At 41.3% G+C, this 21,245-nt stretch overlaps 1 protein-coding gene across 1 annotated transcript; it reads right to left on the bottom strand.

The window, feature by feature from the left end:
* Positions 1-5,044: 5,044 nt before the first annotated feature.
* On the bottom strand, positions 5,045-20,497 carry LOC117502115 (SH3 domain-binding protein 5-like). The gene is made up of 4 exons (XM_034161126.1): positions 20,461-20,497; positions 12,312-12,473; positions 8,144-8,317; positions 5,045-5,710 (listed from the first exon to the last, which is right to left on the bottom strand). Exons 2-4 carry the CDS (start codon positions 12,420-12,422, stop codon positions 5,096-5,098), a joined length of 900 nt encoding a protein of 299 aa, XP_034017017.1. The 5' UTR covers positions 12,423-12,473; positions 20,461-20,497; the 3' UTR covers positions 5,045-5,095.
* Positions 20,498-21,245: the final 748 nt, after the last annotated feature.

Genomic DNA, 21,245 nt, shown 5'->3' on the forward strand with positions numbered 1-21,245 from the left:
GGGAAGATTGTTAAAGGCAAACATATTGCAAACATAAAGCGTCAAGACAGAACTCTTAAAGCAGTATGTCTCAAAAATCGAAAATGCACAACAAAACAAATGAGGAACGAATGGGAGGAAACTGGAGTCAACGTCTATGACCGAACTATAAGAAACCGCCTAAAGGAAATGGGATTTACATACAGAAACGAAAGCCATTATTAACAAGAAAATGGAAGAAAATGGTCCATGACAAGGCTCCAACCTGCAAAGCTGATCTGGCAACAGCAATCAGAGAAAGTTGGAGCCAGATTGATGAAGAGTACTGTTTGTCACTCATTAAGTCCATGCCTCACAGACTGCAAGCTGTTATAAAAGCCAGAGGTGGTACAACAGCAGCAACATCAGCTTTGCAGGCTGGAGCCTTGTCATGGACCATTTTCTTCAACTTCCAAAGATTTTCAATTGGATTAAGATCCGGACTATTTGCAGGCCATGACATTGACCCTATGTGTCTTTTTGCAAGGAATGTTTTCACAGTTTTTGCTCTATGGCAAGATGCATTATCATCTTGAAAAATGATTTCATCATCCCCAAACATCCTTTCAATTGATGGGATAAGAAAAGTGTCCAAAATATCAACCTGACATGCAGCCCCATATCATCAATGACTGTGGAAATTTACATGTTCTCTTCAGGCAGTCATCTTTATAAATCTCATTGGAACGGCACCAAACAAAAGTTCCAGCATCATCACCTTGCCCAATGCAGATTCGAGATTCATCACTGAATATGACTTTCCTCCAGTCATCCACAGTCCACGATTGCTTTTCCTTAGCCCACTGTAACCTTGTTTTTTTTCTGTTTAGGTGTTAATGATGGCTTTTGTTTAGCTTTTCTGTATGTAAATCCCATTTCCTTTAGGCGGTTTCTTACAGTTCAGTCACAGACGTTGACTCCAGTTTCCTCCCATTCGTTTCTCATTTCTTTTGTTGTGCATTTTCGATTTTTGAGACATATTGCTTTAAGTTTTCTGTCTTGACGCTTTGATGTCTTCCTTGGTCTACCAGTATGTTTGCCTTTAACAACCTTCCCATGTTGTTTGTATTTGGTCCAGAGTTTAGACACAGCTGACTGAACAACCAACATCTTTTGCAACATTGCGTGATGATTTACCCTCTTTTAAGAGTTTGATAATCCTCTCCTTTGTTTCAATTGACATCTCTCATGTTGGAGCCATGATTCATGTCAGTCCACATGGTGCAACAGCTCTCCAAGGTGTGATCACTCCTTTTTAGATGCAGACTAACAAGCAGAGCTGATTTGATGCAGGTGTTAGTTTTGGGGATGAAAACTTACAGGGTGATTCCATAATTTATTCCTCAGAATTGAGTGAGTCCATATTTTTTTCCCTCTGCTTGGTCTAAAAAGTAACCGTTACTGACTGCAACAATTTTTTTTCCTGATTTAAGGCGCCTTGGGGCAACTGTTTGTTGTGATTTGGCGCTATATAAATAAAATTGATTTGATTTGATTTCTTGTAGTGTTTCTTAAAGCCAGAAAGCTGCCATTTGAAATGACTTTAGTTTTGTATCATGTCTGTGATCTGCTTTTTTTCTACAAAATTAAACAACTGAATGAACATCCTCCGAGACCGGTGATTCCATAATGTTTGCCAGGGGTTGTATAACCAAGCAGGACCCCACTGATGTCTGCTGTGCATTTTGTGTCACTACACCGTTTAACATTGACACTTGAAAATTTCAATAAAATATTCTCCAGTTTTTCACAATGACATTTTTCGAAACTGATCACCAGCAGGAGAACGTTGATGTGTTCAGTGAATTTGGTGACACCAAACCTGGATTTATTGAATATTTTCCTTGTTTATGCACTTTGGAAACAGTCCCTACACTTCTGTTTCTCCGCCGCCTGCTTTCAGGTCAACAGGGTTCGAGCTAGGGCCATTTTAGCGCCGGGTAAATTATGTGATCGCAGCTCATAGCTTCGGGGGGTCATGGGCCCCTGGATCTGCTGCTCCCTGAAGCTATATGGTTTTATGCCCCTAAACATTCTTGACAAGCCTTAACTAATTTTCTGTGGTTTTAGATGCATTGAACTTAAGAATGTTGTAATATATGTAAGATCAAAGTTATTTTTTCCATGGGGTCTTTTTCAACAATTTGAGTGGGATTGCATTACTTTTTCTTTTTAAACAATGTAACACCTAAATGCCTTGTTTGAACAAGAGCTGAACCTGGACTGATTTTTTCAAACCTGCTGTTTTAAATGACTAAAACTACTTAAACTACTTTTAAAACTACTTTTTTAAACTACTTTCTTCGTTCACTGGCGCTGTGCCCCTCCTCCTTTCCACCCCTTCTCTGCTCTCTCTCCCTCCCCCTCCCCCTCCTTCTCTGATCTCTCACGTCTGCTGTTTTTCAAACTGAGCTTTTTGGAAACACAAAGCCTTTCAACTGTAAAATAAACTTTTTTGGGGGGGGGAACGTTCGGTCTGCAACACCAGGACTGTTAGCTTTTCCAAATAAATGATAAAAAAAAAAGTCTGGTTGCTGTTTTAGTTTTTGTTTGAACCAACTCCATTTGAATTTAACCCTGATGAACTTTAAACAGTCTTTCTGCAGCAGAACATTTCACCCATTTCTTTGTAGTTTCAACACGACACGGAGCTCGTTTTAAAACCCATAACGATGTCTCTCATTAGCTGCTGTGTGGACGAGTGGCAGCACATTACATTTATCCTTCAGTGTCAGATCAGGACATGAAAATGTGAGACTTAATATCCACTGACGTCACATCAGAGACGTTTCTGAACGATTTTACAAATACGAACATTATGATATCAGACCACAGACTAAATCAGACATGGGCCAGCAAAACAAAAATAACCTGGAAACGTTTGCCATGGAAGTAAAAACCTAGATTTCCGGGAATTCCCAGAAAACTCATCACTGCAATGAGAAGCTAATGGGCTAATTAAAAGCAAAAAGAACTCTGAACAAACTGTTTCCTGTCAACAGCGAACAGACAAAATACAAGGTGTCCGGACGCATGGATCACTTCAATGCAGAGCAAAATGTACACACATTTACCACACTAAATGTAAATCAACTTTCCTAAATGACCAATTATACAGTTGCCTTACCATAGCTTAGTTCTCAAACACCCAGACCCTCCTACTCATTCAGATCAATGTACAGGAGCAGCATTCAGTTGTCACATGTGAAGGTGGTGCCATCTTGTGGCCATTAATAACAATGCAGTATCTTTTTGACATGCAACTTTCTTTGAAACAAATGACAGGACAGGCCAATCCAGTTAAAAAAAAATATGGATGACAGAGTCTGGAAAAAGTATCTTTTAAAAATAACAACAGCTTAAAAAAAAAAAAATCACAGAGTCAAGAAAGACTCAGATATGCTCAAAACAAGATGTTTATGAGACAAGATTTTTAGGATGCATTATCTAGAACAAGTAATTATATCTTACTGAAATTTGACTGAAGCACTTTTGTTTTATCTTATGGCCAAGTCACACGGCACTTAACGAAGGGCAACAAATCTGGACTTTCGTTGGCATCGTTTAACCTTCGCGCAGCTTCATTCCTGCAGCTGGTGTTTCATCAGGAGTTTTAAACTTTTGAAAAATTTGAACGAATGCCACCGAAAACCTCAATTCATCTGTATTTCGTTTTGCTGTCGTTCTTGATGGTTTTTTATCGTTTGCTTAGTTTGTGTAACGTTTAGTTTGACTCCTTTCAACCAGCTGAATGTTTTCACACAGTGCAGAAGCTGTTTTTGAGCGCTGCTGCTGCCGCTGCCTTCATGTACCGTCGGAAATTACAGGGCAAACTCAGTCTGTTTGCTTGGATTTTTTTTTTTTTATCTGGGTGGGGGAGTCAGCTTCACTGTGCTCAGGCACTTTATATAGGCCAGATTTAATCTTTTGTGTTGCTTGTGTTGGCCACAAGCAACTGTTGAATTTGAAACAACAAAAAAGTTGTGTAATTTCCAATGGTACTTGGAACACAGCAGCAGCAGCTCCTGCGTGCGCTTTTTAAATTTTTATTAAATATAACAATATGAGTGTAGGAATGATAATCCAGCCCTTAAGTACATGCCGCAACAGGTAGATAATTCAAATGATTATATAAAGAGCTGTTCTGGAAGGCAGAATTCATGTTGTGGATCAGCTGCACCTGGTGGAAATAACCGCACATGTGAGTCAATGCGTGTTCACACAGACTGATCAATTTACTGCTCTGATATATTCAATCATCTTTACACTTATATTTATTGCCCCTTTTGACAGTTTTCTGTTATATATCAATATATATGGCTTAGTAACGTAAAACAGTGATACAGCAGTGACCACAACACACCAGAGATTTTTTTTTTTTTTTTTTTTTTTTTAAATTGGAGCAAGACGGAGCGCCCAGCGTGTCATCAGACAGTGGAGGTTCTGATGATGAAGGAGATGATCCCTCTTTTGTTCTGGATGAGGAACCAGAGCAGGTGGGTCCACCGACGTGTGCACAGACTGCCACAGCATCTGTTTGCAGTTTCTCCAGGACTCAGGCACTATGAGCTCCATCCCAGCGCAGAGTCCTGGAACTCAGAGATGTAGACACACACTGCTCCAGCAGTGCCTCCAGGTGCGTTTCATTTAAAACGTCGAGATCAATGTTAGCTTTGGTTTTGTTTTGTTCCTCATTTGTCCCTTTTGCGCTCTTGATTCGCAGCCTGTTCGGTGATAAAGCTCATTTGTCACCTTTTCTCAATGAATTGTAACTTTTTTACTTTTTTCCCTTTGTTCAGGAATCGTCGTATTCCGTGTGACCAGGCCAAAATATACTTTCAGGTTTTGCATTTTTTCAGTGTACCGTTGATGTTGTTTATCACACCTGTGTGTACTTAGTAGTGCTGATAGTTTTATGAGTTTGCTGCGGTGTCGGTATGTCAGTCTGGAAAGCGGCAGAATGTCGGGGCTGGTTACTGACTGATGTACCTGCTGTTTCAGAGCCTCTTATTTCTGTTACAGCCTTCTCTCACTTCCTTACATTTTGTTTCATGATTCCCAGTCATCAGCTTGCATATCACAGACTAACACTTCTGTGGTGCTGCTTGACAAAGCTGACTTGTGTATCTTTTCCAGCCGTTCCATCCTCTTGGTCAGGCGTGTCCTGTTGTGGTCCATCATTTACACCCTTCCAGCTCACTTGCTTCAGTGGCGACTTCCTATATGGCTCCCAGGTTTCCCCTAGCACACGTCCATTGTCGCTGAAGTCCCAGAGGTGATCCACCGAGTCACATTTCTCCAGATCAGAGGCGATGGTCTGCAAGCTGATGACAGACATGCAATCAAATCCGGTCTTCCCAGCCTCCAGCTGCTCCCTTTGGCCCCAGCCACTCTCTCGATGTCTCTCCACCCATAACCGTGTTTTCTCTCCAACTGCCCAGTTGTTGTCTATACCATCTACAACTCCACAGCTGCTGTTCTGAATGCAGACAGAAGCTCTGACCTCAGCCTCAGCTCCCACGGGAGAACTTCGACCCACGCAAGCAGACGTCTGCTCCCTGCTGGCCCGGACTCTTCCCCTCTGTGTGTGGATTTGCTCACTGATCTGCTCCAGGTTGCGCAGGGCAACAGAATAATGGGTTTTTACTTTTGTCACCTCCTGCTCCAGCTGTACAACTTTTGCCTTATGTTCCTGTAAACACAGTGGCACAACATCAGTAAGGCCGTAACAGTCAAGTTCCTCTTTCAGCAAACACTATATGAGTAACTTTGAAAAGGAATTTAGCGGTTTGAAGTTTTTACTTTTCTGTGTTTCACTTAGCAACAGTAATCACACACAATCCCCTCAAAATACAATTCTCCTGCATGCATGTGTGCGTATACATTTCCACTTCTGAACAGCCCTGAACCTCTCCACTCAAAATACATACTGTTATATCACTGAAACTATGGCGCTATCATCTACAAACATGGACTCCCACATGCAAAGCAATCATAAATGTCTGTGAACTCTCCCAAGAGTTGGACACTAACCACGGACCAAAGACAATGTCTTTGGGACTTGGTCTCTTTGGATGACCCTTGGGTACCACTGGAATGATTTTGTATCAAACCCATTTTCACCCACTCCACCCTTACTGCACCCTCTTCTACACCTCACTACCACACACCACCTTGAATAGTTGAACCCAAGGGTTTAAAGTCATGTATCTTCACCACCTCTACTCCTTGCAACCACACGATTCTACCAGGTTCCCTCTCATTCACACACATGTACTCGGTCTTGCTCTCTGACTTTCATTCTCTTTCTCTTCAGAGTATATCTCCACTTCTCTGGGACAATCTCAACCTGCTCTCTACTCTCACTACAAATCACAATGTCATCTGCAAAACATCATAGCCCATGGACACAACTGTCTGATATTGTCCAGTCCATCTCCATTGCAAATAAGAAAGGGTTCAGAGCTGATCCTTGGTGTATTCCCTCCTCCACCCTGAATACAACTGTTATTCATACTACACATCTCACTGCTGCCACGCTCTCCTTGTACAGATCCTGCATCACCCTCACATGCGTGTCTGCCACTCCAGACTTCCTCATTTAACACCACAATGTTCTCTTGGCACCCTGTCACAAGCTTTCTTTCCACAAACAAAATGCAACTCCTTCTGGCCTTTTTTGTATTTCTCTTTCAGCAAGTTGAGCAAAAACTGCATCTGTGGTGCTTTTTCATCAAATTCTCAAAATGTTTGATTCATGTTTTTCATCCAGATGGACAAATTTAAATATGAAATGGTCATGGATCTAATAGGATAATTATTAAAGGAGTCATATTGTACAAAATCACCTTTAACATCTCCAAACTCCCACAATTCTGGGTGTTTTTATAGACATTCCTGTGATTTAAGATCAATTTACATCACAACTTGTTTAATACCTCCTTGACAAAGGTATCATAAATAATCCAGATCCTTTAAATTTATTACAGTTTATTAAATTGCCCAACCACACACAGATGTGGGAGATGTTATTTTTGAAAATTAGGTAGGGAGGTGCCAGTCCATTAATAATGTTATAGGTTAATGGCAGATCCTTAAAATCCGACCTCACAGAGACATGAAGCCCGTGAAGAGGTGCCAAAATGGATGTAATGTGTTGGAACTTTCTGCCATTGGGACTTTATGTCAGTGGCAGCCTCGCCTCCCACAGAAAGACTTGTCTATTGGACTGATTGCTGATGTTCCTGTTTTTGACCAAGCCTGTTGCCTGCGACTTAAACTGTGTTTTGTGGAAAATGAACTTGTTTTTTCTTACCTTTCGTTGTAGCGCTCTGTGTTGGGGTCCTTTGCCAATCCATTAAATTTGATCCTTGGTCAAGTTCTCCTCTGCATCACTTCCAAAGTCACCATACAAACTACCATCCAAAGCTCTCTAGCTACATACGTCCCTGCCAACACTTTACAGTCTCTAATTTCTTTCATGCTGCATCACCTACATTTAGTCCACCTCTGCGCACCTTCCTCCACTCTCGTGTCACCTTGTGCTCCTCTTTCTTCTTAAAATGCATATTCTTCACAGCTATATCCTTTTGGCAAAATCTACCACCATCTGTCCTTCTGCATTCCTGTACTTCATACCACATCTACCCTTAACCAGCATGCCCATGTGCAATCACCACTCTTTCATAATTGGGTATACTCTCTACTACCTCATCTAACTCACTCAAGAAATCAGCTTTTCCTCCATTTCACAGCCCACTTGTGGGGCATATGCACTGATGACATTCATCATCACCCCTTCAATTTCCAACGTCATCGCCATGTCAGACACTCACTTAAAGGCCAACATGTTTAAATGTGTTAAACAATTTTTTTAACACATTATAGGTGCTGTAATTAGGAGCTGGGGTGGTGGTCAAGTGGTTAGTGCACTTGGCTTCGGTGTGAAGGTTCCTGGTTCAAATCCCACCCCTGCCACATTTCTCCATGTACTGTGGCGTTGCGTCAGTAAGAGCATCCAGTGTAAAAACTTGTGCCAACTCAACCCAAGTGTGCTGTAATTAATTAATTAAATTAATGACTATGTGGTTAAGTTATATAGATAATCCATAATGTGAATACACACCTCCAGAATGTGATTGAATTGTGCCTTGAGCTCAAAATAGGGTTTGGACTTGAGAATGACCTTCTTCAGGGCTTTCTGAAGGGTTTGAACCCGGGCCTCAGCATCTTGACAGAGTTGTGTGACTCTCTGGTGCTCCTGCTCACTGTGTAGTCGCTCTTCTTCTGCTTCATTCACCTGAACAGTGTAGGAAACATAATCTGAACAGCTACAGATACAGTTGTGCTCATACGTTTACATACTCTGGCAAGTTATGATTTGTTGGCCATTTTTCAGAGAATATGAATAACACAAAAATGTTGTTTTCACTCATGGTTAGTGGTTATGTGAAGCCATTTATTGTCAAACAACTCTGCTTACTGTGCATAGACTCACATTCAGTATGAACCGAACAGTCCCCCTAAAAACTGGCCCCCCCAATGACGCGGTTCACAGATTAACACCTCGTTTCTGCTTCAAACTCTCCCTCCAGTCATCATCTATCTCAGCAACAGATATCTGAAGCTTTTGTACAACAATCATTTACATAAGGCAGCAGAAGTGATCAGAGCGCCGCGGCTAAACGAGCTGCTAGCTGATGCTCCTGGGCGTGAGCAGTGGGACCTTGTGTGCCCTGCAGGATTTTAAACCATGACGGCGTAGTGTGTTACTCATGTAATCTTTGCAACTGTGGTCCCAGCTTTCTTCAGGTCATTGACCAGGTCCTCCTGTGTAGTTCTGAGCTTTCTCAGAATCATCCTTACCCCACAAAGTGAGATCTTGCATGGAATCCCAGACCGAGGGAGATTGACAGTCATCTTGTGTTTCTTCCACTTTCTAATAAATAATCATAACAGTTGTTGTCTTCTACCAAGCTGCTTGCCTGTTTTCCTGTAGTCCATCCCAGCCTTGTGCAGGTCTAAATTTTGTCCCTGGTGTCCTTAGACAGCTCTTTGGTCTTGGCCATGGTGGACAGGTCGGAGTGTGATTGATTGAGTGTGTGAACAGGTGTCTATTATACAGGTAACAAGTTCAAACAGGTGTTAATGCAGGCAAAGAGTGCATAATAAGAGGGCTTCTTAAAGAAAAATTAACAGGTCTGTGTGAGACAGAATTCTTGCTGGTTGGTAGGTGTTCAAATACTTATTTCATGCAATAAAATGCAAATTAATGATATAAAAATAATGCAATGTGATTTTCTGAATATTTTTTAGATTCTGTCTCTCACAGTTGACGTGTACCTACGATATAAATTACAGATCTCAACATTCTTTGCAGGTGGGAAAACTTGCAAAATCGACATTGGATCAAATACTTATTTACCTCACTGTAGATGATGACTGAAGTGCAGTTTTAAAGCAGAAACGAGGCGATAATCGGTGAATAAGCCTTTTCATACTCTCACTCTCCTCTGGGTGTCGCACACGAGGTCAAAGAGCAAGAGGTGTAAACTGCAGTCTCCAGGCATCATGACTGACTGTGTGGGCAGCGAGAATGACAGAGACTTTGATTATTTTTCCCGTTGGAGTGTTGATTCCTTGAAAGATTTTTTTGTGAAAACGTGGTATTGGTGTCCAAGGAAGAAAAACTGAAGCTTATGCTGCACACGAACTGAAACTTCAGGTTTTGCCTGACTTGTTAACTGTGACCCAGACAGTGTCTGTTCGTAAACACAGAATCAGCTGATCACTGTTTCGCTTTGCAGACCTCTATAAATCTTGTGGACTATGTTTGTATTTCCAAGAGTGTGAAATAAATTATTCGTGAAGAACAAAAATAAAATTAATCATGGATCTGGTTGGTGAATGGCAGTTGAATGGTGTCTCTAGTAAATAATCATGAAGTAACTGCCTGGTCCATTTCCCTGCATGTTCTGTGTCATTTATTAGGCTTATAGGCACATGTGCCTGTGATTTGGATCAATGAATAATGAACACAGGTGGGATAAAACGCATTGATTTGTATCACAACAGAGCAAGGCGACAGATTACGCTGCCCTTTTAAAAGATGCCGACTGCAAATCATTCCCCGACCCGATATCTGAACTTGAGTCCGGCTGGCTGGATGAGTGTCATGATTCGACGGGACTTGCGTGCATTTAACCCACACACTGACGTGCAAGTCACCGTGCCAACGCGACCCGCTGGATGCCATGCTGTGTGCTGCTGGACGCTGCATTATATAAAATAATTATTTTGTAGCGCATTAATCATTTGCTCTCAGAGATTGCCTGATAAAACCATCTTTAATCACTCCAGAAGCACAGTGGAATTTTCTACAGCAGCTTGTCTTATGCATTTCATGAGGTAGAGAAAGTGTTTGGGATAATCTCAAAGGTAATTATTTTGTGCATTTTCACTCCTTCTTACAAGTATCTCAAAAATTATGTTTATTATGGATTAAGACAGTTGTCTGACTGACGCTGTCACTGACCGACCGAGTGTCCTGTTTATGTTTTTACACCTTTTGACCTCTGAACCAACCGCATCGCGCATGCACATTCCCAACGTGTGAAAAGTCTCATTGCTGCTGATGCTCTGAAATGACGTGAAGGCAGGGCAGATCAATTTTTAGGAGGGACCGTTCTGTCGGCGACACCCGATCAAACTGTGTCACTCAATAAAAGATACCATCCTACATAATGCTCTCAATGAATTTTTGAAAACTGAATGTTAAAGGATCAGGATTTTTCCAATATTTCCCCTGACTTTGACCTATGACCTTGAAAATTGCATCAGTTCTTGCCTGTAAGGATATGAATCTTCTGTATAAAAAAAAACAAAAAACAATCAAACAAGGGTTCCTCTATTGGATTCCACAGATCCACCAACAGAGGGTTGCTCTGTCTCAGCCCCGCCATTAAAAGTGCCAGTCCCAACAGGTAGTTAGGGCCCTGTCCCACTGGGGAGAGGATTAATTGCGCATGAATTGAGTATACAAATCGTGGGCATTCGTTGTCGTCCGCAACAAAAATGGCCAAAAATGACAAATGTCCCAGTATGAATTACGGATATATTAATAATATATAGCGAATATATGATGAACAATCACGGTTATATAACGCATGTAGTGAGGAAACTGATCCGACACATTGAGATTATCACGGCAGTATTATGGGTGTATTATGAATGCATTGCGTACGTGTTGTGCATGCACGGCATCTGTATTGCGGTCATAAAAGAAGTGCACTCGGGCCGTCGGCATCACTATTCACACAGACAATACAGCCTCTGGAGTATTTGCTGGACTTGGACAAGTTGATCACAGAGTTTGTTCATTCTGTCATGCAAGGGTTAACTGTTCATGAGTTTGGGGAGCGGGAGGGGGGAAGCCGCTCGGGGTGTGAGACGGTGTTTTTTTTTTTTTTTTTTTTTGAGTGAGTTGTGGCTAAACAGCAACTCTTCCTTTTGTTGGTGTTAAATAAAAGTCCTGGATTGCAGCAGCTACGTCTTTGTGGATCTACACAGCTGGACCGGCACTGACTGGCAGGTATGTCACTTTCTGCCACATATAATACTTTGAGTTTATGTGATGTGTTTGTTATGTATTCACAGATTGTCTGCAAATCAGCTGCAAAGCAGATGTAATAAAAACGCTTATTTGTGGCCAATTTGTATGCATTCGCTACAACAAATTTTAGTTTGTGATGTGGACATGATGGGTGCGCAATATATCTGTTTTACACACTGTCCGGTCCGCTGCCAAGCCATAAATCCCTGTCAGTTGCGGATATCAGCGGTTAATGGCAGATATACAGCGCATAGAGTGAGTATGTATTGTGTATGAATTGAGTATATATGGAGTATGTAAGGCAGATGTCATCCGCATTCAGATTTTGAACAGCTCAAAAATCCTGGCTGCGGACATGCGTGCCTCTGCGGATGATCACGGGCGTGTTCGGATGACGGCCGACTCATACAGGCATGTTACACGGATATTGCGAATGTTTGGCGAATATGGGCCAATTCTGTGCGCAATCCATACGCAAATCCTCCTAAACACCAGTGGGACAGGGCCCTTTGGTAGACATGATTAAAAACGTACAGCAGAATTACTGGATGAAAAGTTTTTGCATTTATTTACATTAAACCTCGTATAAAATGATCATGTCCCTTTCTTCCTCATAAAAATGATCAAACCACAAACATTAACGTGTAAAGAATACAACACATTTCTTAGCAGTGGTGTTTACCTTGGCGGTGGCGTGGTTGAGCATCTCCTGCCATGTGGGATCCATGGTGTTCTTGTCAGCCAAGAGGCCCTGCTCTGCCACATACACCATCTCTCTAGCAGCAGTATGCATGGAAACAGCTCTCTCATATCTCAGAGCTGCCTTCTGGCTCTCCTGCTGGGCCTGGAGGAAGAGTCCATGTAACCTAAATACTCTCCTGTACAACCAATCACACACCATCCAAATCTGTATCTTTCTTTTCTGAATCCTGAGTAATTGAGTAACTCAGCCACTGCATTCTGAGTGCTCGACCCAAGCCCGAGTAAATGATGAGGGTAGTGTCAGGAACAGCATCTGGCTTTGCCAAACGAGATATGCAGATCACAAATCAAATTTCCATACGGGAGTGGAGGAAGCCCAGGTTACCAACAAGTACCACATCCATTCATTCCATGTGTAATTACATTTATTCAGTTTGTTCATTTCACTTGTGGTAATTGTTGGATTATTCGTGGAACTGACTGTTTTTTCCAGCCTGAGACCATGTGACCCAGGGAGCTAAAACACTGGTTGTTGCCAGCTTCCTGGCGGAGATCTGGGACTCAAGGTTCGGAAGAAGATACGAGCTCTGACGTGGTTATAATTGTCAATAAACGTTGTTTCTCTTGGGGCATAGTGCCTCCAAGAGGTTGTCTTTTAATATGTGCACTTTGTTAAGTGTATGAACATCTGAGTGATTAAAAAAGGACCACAAATCGATCAGTCTTCTTGTCATTCTTGTGTTTGATCAACCAAATTTATAACATGAAGGCCCCATTACACATGATGATGTCATTTGGGAGTCCGTTGTGCACCCTAAAAACTTGCAGAGACGCAGAAGGTACACACACAAAAAAAGACCATTCTGTGTGGTTGCTTCAGCGTTCCTTGTGTGTCACATTTCCATGGAGATCTGCACCAAGCAAAATATTTTTCTGAAATATATGCTGGATTTGAGCAGAGTTTCTGCATGGTCTAAAGCCTGTCATTATGTTTCTTCACTGTTTGTGCATAGATTTACCAGCATTTCTCAAACATTGCACCTGGGGAGAACCAAAACCTCATACATTCTGGAGAAATGTTGGTTTCTCAGAATGCAAAAGATGGAGAACAGGCCCCTACTTTATCTGGGTCAGGCCTCAAAACCTCTCAATTGCCTCCTCATAGATCAATTCAATCAATCATCAATCAATTTTTTTATATAGCGCCAAATCACAACAAACAGTTGCCCATAGATCACTGTATTGAGAAAGAATTTGGATCTAAACATGAAAATATGAAATGTCTTTTTTTAGAAAATTCTTTGCTCTTGGAGACCAAACCATTTTGGGCTAGAAATTAGTTAATCAAAGTCTTTGAGCAACAAAATAGTATAACAGAAGAAAGTTGTAGATTAATGTATAACAAATGTCCCAAAATAAAACTGTGTAATCTCCTTTATTGACTAAACTCATGCCTGTAACATTGCATTTACCAAATGTTAAGCTGCGTGTACACATAACAACGGCAAGTCATAAATGCCACAAAGTATACATTCTTGGCCGCTGATACACGAATATGATGATTCGGGGCAGAGGCGTCAGGTGTCCTCAGGAACTGCTGCAATGTGTTACCACGCGTTACGATTAATGGCACATGTTGCTGGAGAATTATCAGGAACCATTACACATGGTCAAAAATAATGTTCCGTGCTGTTGCACGCTATCGAGAGTAACAGTGCATTAGGTTCTGTCACATTGTGAATGAGGCGAAATGTCTCCACACACAGACCCCTATTCATCGCATCAGCTGCTGAACAATTCAGATCGCTACAGTTTGCTCCTCAAAATGCACAGCAGAAGAGCTTTGTCACTGCATGCTTAGTTGAGCTTAGAGAGCCAGATGTGTGGCTCCACGCGGCTCTCATCTCGCTCATTTTCCCAAAACATCAGGCACAGCAGCAGGTGGAACATCTGCAGGAGCCCGCTGAGGATGCATTGGAACAAAACTTTTAGCCGACTTGGCCTATTAAATGTGGTCTATTAAACATTAGGTCTCTCTCTTCTAAGTCCCTGTTGGTAATGATATAATAATTGATCAACATATTGATTTATTCTGCCTTACAGAAACCTGGTTACAGCAGGATGAATATGTTAGTTTAAATGAGTCAACACCCCCGAGTCACACTAACTGTCAGAATGCTCGTAGCACGGGCCGGGGCAGAGGATTTAGCAGCAATCCTCCATTCCAGCTTATTAATTAATCAAAAACCCAGACAGAGCTTTAACTCATTTGAAAGCTTGACTCTTAGTCTCTGTCCATCCAAATTGGAAGTCCCAAAAACCAGTTTTATTTGTTATTATCTATCGTCCACCTGGTCGTTACTGTGAGTTTCTCTGTGAATTTTCAGACCTTTTGTCTGACTTAGTGCTTAGCTCAGAATAAGATAATTATAGTGGGCGATTTTAACATCCACCAGATGCTGAGAAATTGACAGCCTCAACACTGCATTTAATCTATTATTAGACTCTATTGGCTTTGCTCAAAAAGTAAATGAGTCCACCCACCACTTTAATCATATCTTAGATCTTGTTCTGACTTATGGTATGGAAATAGAAGACTTAACAGTATTCCCTGAAAACTCCCTTCTGTCTGATCATTCTTAATAACATTTACATTTACTCTGATTGGACTACCCAGCAGTGGGGAATAAGTTTCATTACACTAGAAGTCTTTCAGAAAGCGCTGTAACTAGGTTTAAGGATATGATTCCTTCTTATGTTCTCTAATGCCATATACCAACACAGTGCAGAGTAGCTACCTAAACTCTGTAAGTGAGATAGAGTATCTCGTCAATAGTTTTACATCCTCATGAAGACAACTTTGGATGCTGTAGCTCCTCTGAAAAAGAGAGCTTTAAATCAGAAGTGCCTGACTCCGTGGTATAACTCACAAACTCGTAGCTTAAAGCAGATAACCCGTAAGTTGGGAGAGGAAATGGTGTCTCACTAATTTAGAAGATCTTCACTTAGCCTGGAAAAAAAGAGTCTGTTGCTCTATAAAAAAGCCCTCCGTAAAGCTAGGACATCTTTCTACTCATCACTAATTGAAGAAAATAAGAACAACCCCAGGTTTCTTTTCAGCACTGTAGCCAGGCTGACAAAGAGTCAGAGCTCTATTGAGCTGAGTATTCCATTAACTTTAACTAGTAATGACTTCATGACTTTCTTTGCTAACAAAATTTTAACTATTAGAGAAAAAATTACTCATAACCATCCCAAAGACGTATCGTTATCTTTGGCTGCTTTCAGTGATGCCGGTATTTGGTTAGACTCTTCTCTCCGATTGTTCTGTCTGAGTTATTTTCATTAGTTACTTCATCCAAACCATCAACATGTTTATTAGACCCCATTCCTACCAGGCTGCTCAAGGAAGCCCTACCATTATTTAATGCTTCGATCTTAAATATGATCAATCTGTCTTTGTTAGTGGCTATGTACCACAGGCTTTTAAGGTGGCAGTAATTAAACCATTACTTAAAAAGCCATCACTTGACACAGCTATCTTAGCTAATTATAGGCCAATCTCCAACCTTCCTTTTCTCTCAAAATTCTTGAAAGGGTAGTTGTAAAACAGCTAACTGATCATCTGCAGAGGAATGGTCTATTTGAAGAGTTTCAGTCAGGTTTTAGAATTCATCATAGTACAGAAACAGCATTAGTGAAAGGTTACAAATGATCTTCTTATGGCCTCGGACAGTGGACTCATCTCTGTGCTTGTTCTGTTAGACCTCAGTGCTGCTTTTGATACTGTTGACCATAAAATTTTATTACAGAGATTAGAGCATGCCATAGGTATTAAAGGCACTGCGCTGCGGTGGTTTGAATCATATTTGTCTAATAGATTACAGTTTGTTCATGTAAATGGGGAATCTTCTTCACAGACTAAAGTTAATTAGGAGTTCCACAAGGTTCTGTGCTAGGACCAATTTTATTCACTTTATACATGCTTCCCTTAGGCAGTATTATTAGACGGTATTGCTTAAATTTTCATTGTTACGCAGATGATACCCAGCTTTATCTATCCATGAAGCCAGAGGACACACACCAATTAGCTAAACTGCAGGATTGTCTTACAGACATAAAGACATGGATGACCTCTAATTTCCTGCTTTTAAACTCAGATAAAACTGACAAATCTTAGAAACATGGTGTCTAACCAGATCCTTACTCTGGATAGCATTACCCTGAGCTCTAGTAATACTGTGAGAAATCTTGGAGTCATTTTTGATCAGGATATGTCATTCAAAGCGCATATTAAACAATATGTAGGTCTGCTTTTTGCATTTACGCAATATCTCTAAAATCAGAAAGGTCTTGTCTCAGAGTGATGCTGAAAAACTAATTCATGCATTTATTTCCTCTAGGCTGGACTATTGTAATTCATTATTATCAGGTTGTCCTAAAAGGTTCCCTAAAAAGCCTTCAGTTAATTCAAAATGCTGCAGCTAGAGTACTAACGGGGACTAGAAGGAGAGAGCATATCTCACCCATATTGGCCTCTCTTCATTGGCTTCCTGTTAATTCTAGAATAGAATTTAAAATTCTTCTTCTTACTTATAAGGTTTTGAATAATCAGGTCCCATCTTATCTTAGGGACCTCGTAGTACCATATCACCCCAATAGAGCGCTTCGCTCTCAGACTGCAGGCTTACTTGTAGTTCCTAGGGTTTGTAAGAGTAGAATGGGAGGCAGAGCCTTCAGCTTTCAGGCCCTCTCCTGTGGAACCAGCTCCCAATTCAGATCAGGGAGACAGACACCCTCTCTACTTTTAAGATTAGGCTTAAAACTTTCCTTTTTGCTAAAGCTTATAGTTAGGGCTGGATCAGGTGACCCTGAACCATCCCTTAGTTATGCTGCTATAGACGTAGACTGCTGGGGGGTTCCCATGATGCACTGTTTCTTTCTCTTTTTGCTCTGTATGCACCACTCTGCATTTAATCATTAGTGATCGATCTCTGCTCCCCTCCACAGCATGTCTTTTTCCTGGTTCTCTCCCTCAGCCCCAACCAGTCCCAGCAGAAGACTGCCCCTCCCTGAGCCTGGTTCTGCTGGAGGTTTCTTCCTGTTAAAAGGGAGTTTTTTCCTTCCCACTGTAGCCAAGTGCTTGCTCACAGGGGGTCGTTTTGACCGTTGGGGTTTTACATAATTATTGTATGGCCTTGCCTTACAATATAAGCGCCTTGGGGCAACTGTTTGTTGTGATTTGGCGCTATATAAAAAATTGATTGATTGATTGATTGACTGTCCTTCTTCAGCATATTGCAGCAATGAAACTGAATGCGGTTGCAGCAGGGTTAATGTGCGCATGTCAGAAAGAACGCTGTCACGCTCTATTAAGGATTACCACTAATCAAGATGGATCAACATGCTCAGTTACGACCTCCACGACATGAGGTGACGCATGACATTCGTGGAAGATTTTTTGACAGCCAAAATATGCTCCACAAAAATCACACACCAACACACACTATTAAGAAACCTATTCAGATGTGTTAAGTCACGTTAATGTCAGTCATGTCAGGAAGTGCCAAGAATGACGTAAAAATGACATTCGTAACGCGTCTTGCCTATGTGTAAATGCACCATTACAGGGAATGAGAAATGACAATGAATGAAGTCCGCATATTACATGTGAAAAATGAGCATTATAGCTTTTTAAACCAACTATTACAAAAGGACAGAAAAAAAATCACAATATTTAGAGTATTTACAATATGTACATATATTCAGCCCTTATGCCATGCAGAAAACAGTTGGTGTCCATCTGCAGGCAGAGGGCAACATCACATGTAGAGCACTTCCAAAGAGTGTCTTTTTTCACTCCCTGGGCATGACAATGCTCTCACTTCCTGTGACCTGTGGTGGCCTTTAAGCTGGGACTTCAGTGATGGCCTCAGGAAGGTAAGCCCGTGCAGGAGCTGATGGTACAGACCTGTCCAACAGCTTAGCAGTCAGCTACTCCATGAAAGCTCTATGCGTCAGAGGTTGTTTAGTCTGGGCTACACTGAGTGATTTATGAAGTATGTAGGTGTTTGTGGTATAAATGTGGAGAAAATTATAAAAAAAAAAAAAAATGTCAGTGGTGCGTGATGTCATGGCGGTGGTGGTGGAAATGGGGCATGATGTTATGATGGTGGTGGTGGAAATGGTGCGTGATGTCATGACAATGGTGGTGGAAATGGTGCGTGGTGTCGGGGTATTGATCAAAGGGTGTGACTACTATGCACAGCTGTATGCAACAGTTTGGGCACCCCTGATAATTTTCATGATTTTTCTTTATAATCATTGGTTGTCTGGATCACAAATTTCAGTTAATATATCATATAGCAGACAAACACACTGACATTTGGGAAGTAAAATGAAGTTTCTAGTATTTACAGAAAGTGTGCAATAATTATTTAAACAAAATTAGGCAGGTGCATAAATTTGGGCACCCTTGTCATTTTACTGATTTGAATACATTAGCACTAATTATTGGAAAACAAATTGGTTTGGTAAGCTCACTGACCCTTGACCTCCTTACACAGGTGAATCCATTCATGAGAAAGGGTATTTAAGGTGGCCATTTGCAAATGTTTCTCCTCTTTGCATCTCTTCTAATAAGTGGCAACATGGGAGCTTCTAAACAACTCTCAAATGACCTGAAAACAAAGACTGCTCACATCATGGTTTAGGGAAATGATACAAAAAGCTATCTCAGAGATTTCAGCTGTCAGTCTCCACTGTGAGGAACATAGTGAGAAAAAGGAAGACCGCAGGCACAGTACTAGTTAAGGCCCGAAGTGGTAGGCCAAGAAAAATCTCAGATAAGCTGAAGCGAAGAATGGTGAGAACAGTGATAGTCAACCCACAGACCTGCTCCAAAGACCTACAACATGATCTTGCTGCAGATAGTGTCTCTGTGCATCGTTCAACTGTACAGCACACTTTGCAAAAGGAGATGCTGGATGAGAGAGTAATGCAGAGGAAGCCTTTTCTACATACACGCCACAAACAGAGTCACTTGAGGTATGCTAAAGCACATTTGGACAAGCCAGCTTCATTTTGGAATAAGGTGCTGTGGACTGATGAAACCAAAATTGAGTTATTCGGACATAACAAGGGCCGGTATGCATGGCTGAAAAAGAACACAGCATCCCAAGAAAAACACTTGCTACCTACAGTAAAATTTGGAGGTGGTTCCATCATGCTGTGGGGCTTGTGTGGCCAGTGCAGGTACTGGAATCTTGTTAAAGCTGAGGGTCACATGGATTCCAGTCAATATCGGCAGATTCTTGAGAACAATGCTCATGAATCAATGACAAAGTTGAAGTTACGCCGGGGCTGGATCTTTCAACAAGACAGCGACCCTAAACACTGCTCAAAATCTACTAAGTCATTCAGGCAGAGGAACAAGTACACGTTCTGGAATGGGCATCTCAGTCCCCAGACCTGAATATTACTGAAATCTGTGGATCTAAATATTGATGTATTTTTTTTTTTCTGTGGGTTGGCCAAATTTATGTACCTGCCTAATTTTGTTTAAAGAAAAATTGCACACTTTCTGTAAATCCTATAAACTTCATTTCACTTCTCAAATATCACTGTGTTTGTCTGCTATATGATATATTTAACGGAAATTACTGATCCAAGCAACCAATGATTTATAAAGGAAAATCAAGGAAATCATCAGTGGTGCCCAAACTTTACATACAACTGTACATGTGATTTCTTAGTTTTTCATTACAATGGGGTGTTGTGAGTAGAATTTGAGGGAAAAATGAATTCACTACATTCTGGAATAAGGCTGTAACATAACGAAATGTGGAAAAAGTGCAGTGCTGTGAATACTTTCTGGATGCACTGTAGTCCTAAGTAGGTTTGAATTGCAGTGCTTCTGCTGCAGCACTCAATGAACTCGAACCTCAAAGTCACAACTCTGTTGTAAACTAAACATTAAATCACCCTTTATACTTTAAATTCTGAAGGGACTCCACATATTGAGTCTTTAGTTCCAAATGGTGAACAATGTATGTCCCCATAGTCCAAATGTAGAACCATCCACACCACTCACTCACCCACACACACACACACTCACCCACACCACACACCTCTTTGGCAAGTCTGCGGGCTTCATAGTAGGGCCTCGCTTTCCTCAATGCAGGCTCCAAGCTGGGAGCCTTGAGCATTTAGCTTCCTCGCAGAATCTGTGAGAATCTTCCTGTAGCTCGACCTGGCATCCTAAGAAAAGTAGAAAGACAACCAAACATGAGTCTACAACAAGTATCAGTTGATCCAAACAGTGCAAAAAAAAAAAAGGGTGTCTAAAAACAAGATAAAAATATAAATCTGAGGGAAATTATCTTGATGCATGGTCAGATAATTTCACTTGACAAGATGTCTGGAATTAAGATTGTTCAATCTAGAAATAAGCATGTCGAACACTTAAAGTAAGAAATTAACTTTTTAAAACAAGATAACTTATCTAACACTTCTAAATCTAAGTTATTTATCTGGTAGAACCAAATAATTTTGCAGTGAACAGTTTTATCATGACACAAAGACCTTTCTGCATTTTGTGGAATACATGTTGTGACTTTTTGTGGCCATGGGGTCAACAGACTGTGGCTGTTGTGTGGGCCGCCAGAAGAGGAGGTACTGCTGGCCCACCACCAGAGGGCGCCGTGCCTGAGTGCGGGCTTCAGGCACGAGAGGGCGCTGCCGCCTACAGGAACACCCGAGGTGACAGCTGTCACTCATCAACTATGACAGCTGTCACCGATCATCTGCATCTCACCCGGGATAAAAGCAGGATGACACCTCACCACATCGCCGAGATATCGACTTCTGTGAGAGGTAAATTCTCTGCCAGCATTCAGTGATTTCAAGAGCTATG

The sequence above is a fragment of the Thalassophryne amazonica genome, chromosome 20 (assembly GCF_902500255.1).
Source record: "Thalassophryne amazonica chromosome 20, fThaAma1.1, whole genome shotgun sequence".
Taxonomy (NCBI): Eukaryota; Metazoa; Chordata; class Actinopteri; order Batrachoidiformes; family Batrachoididae; genus Thalassophryne; species Thalassophryne amazonica.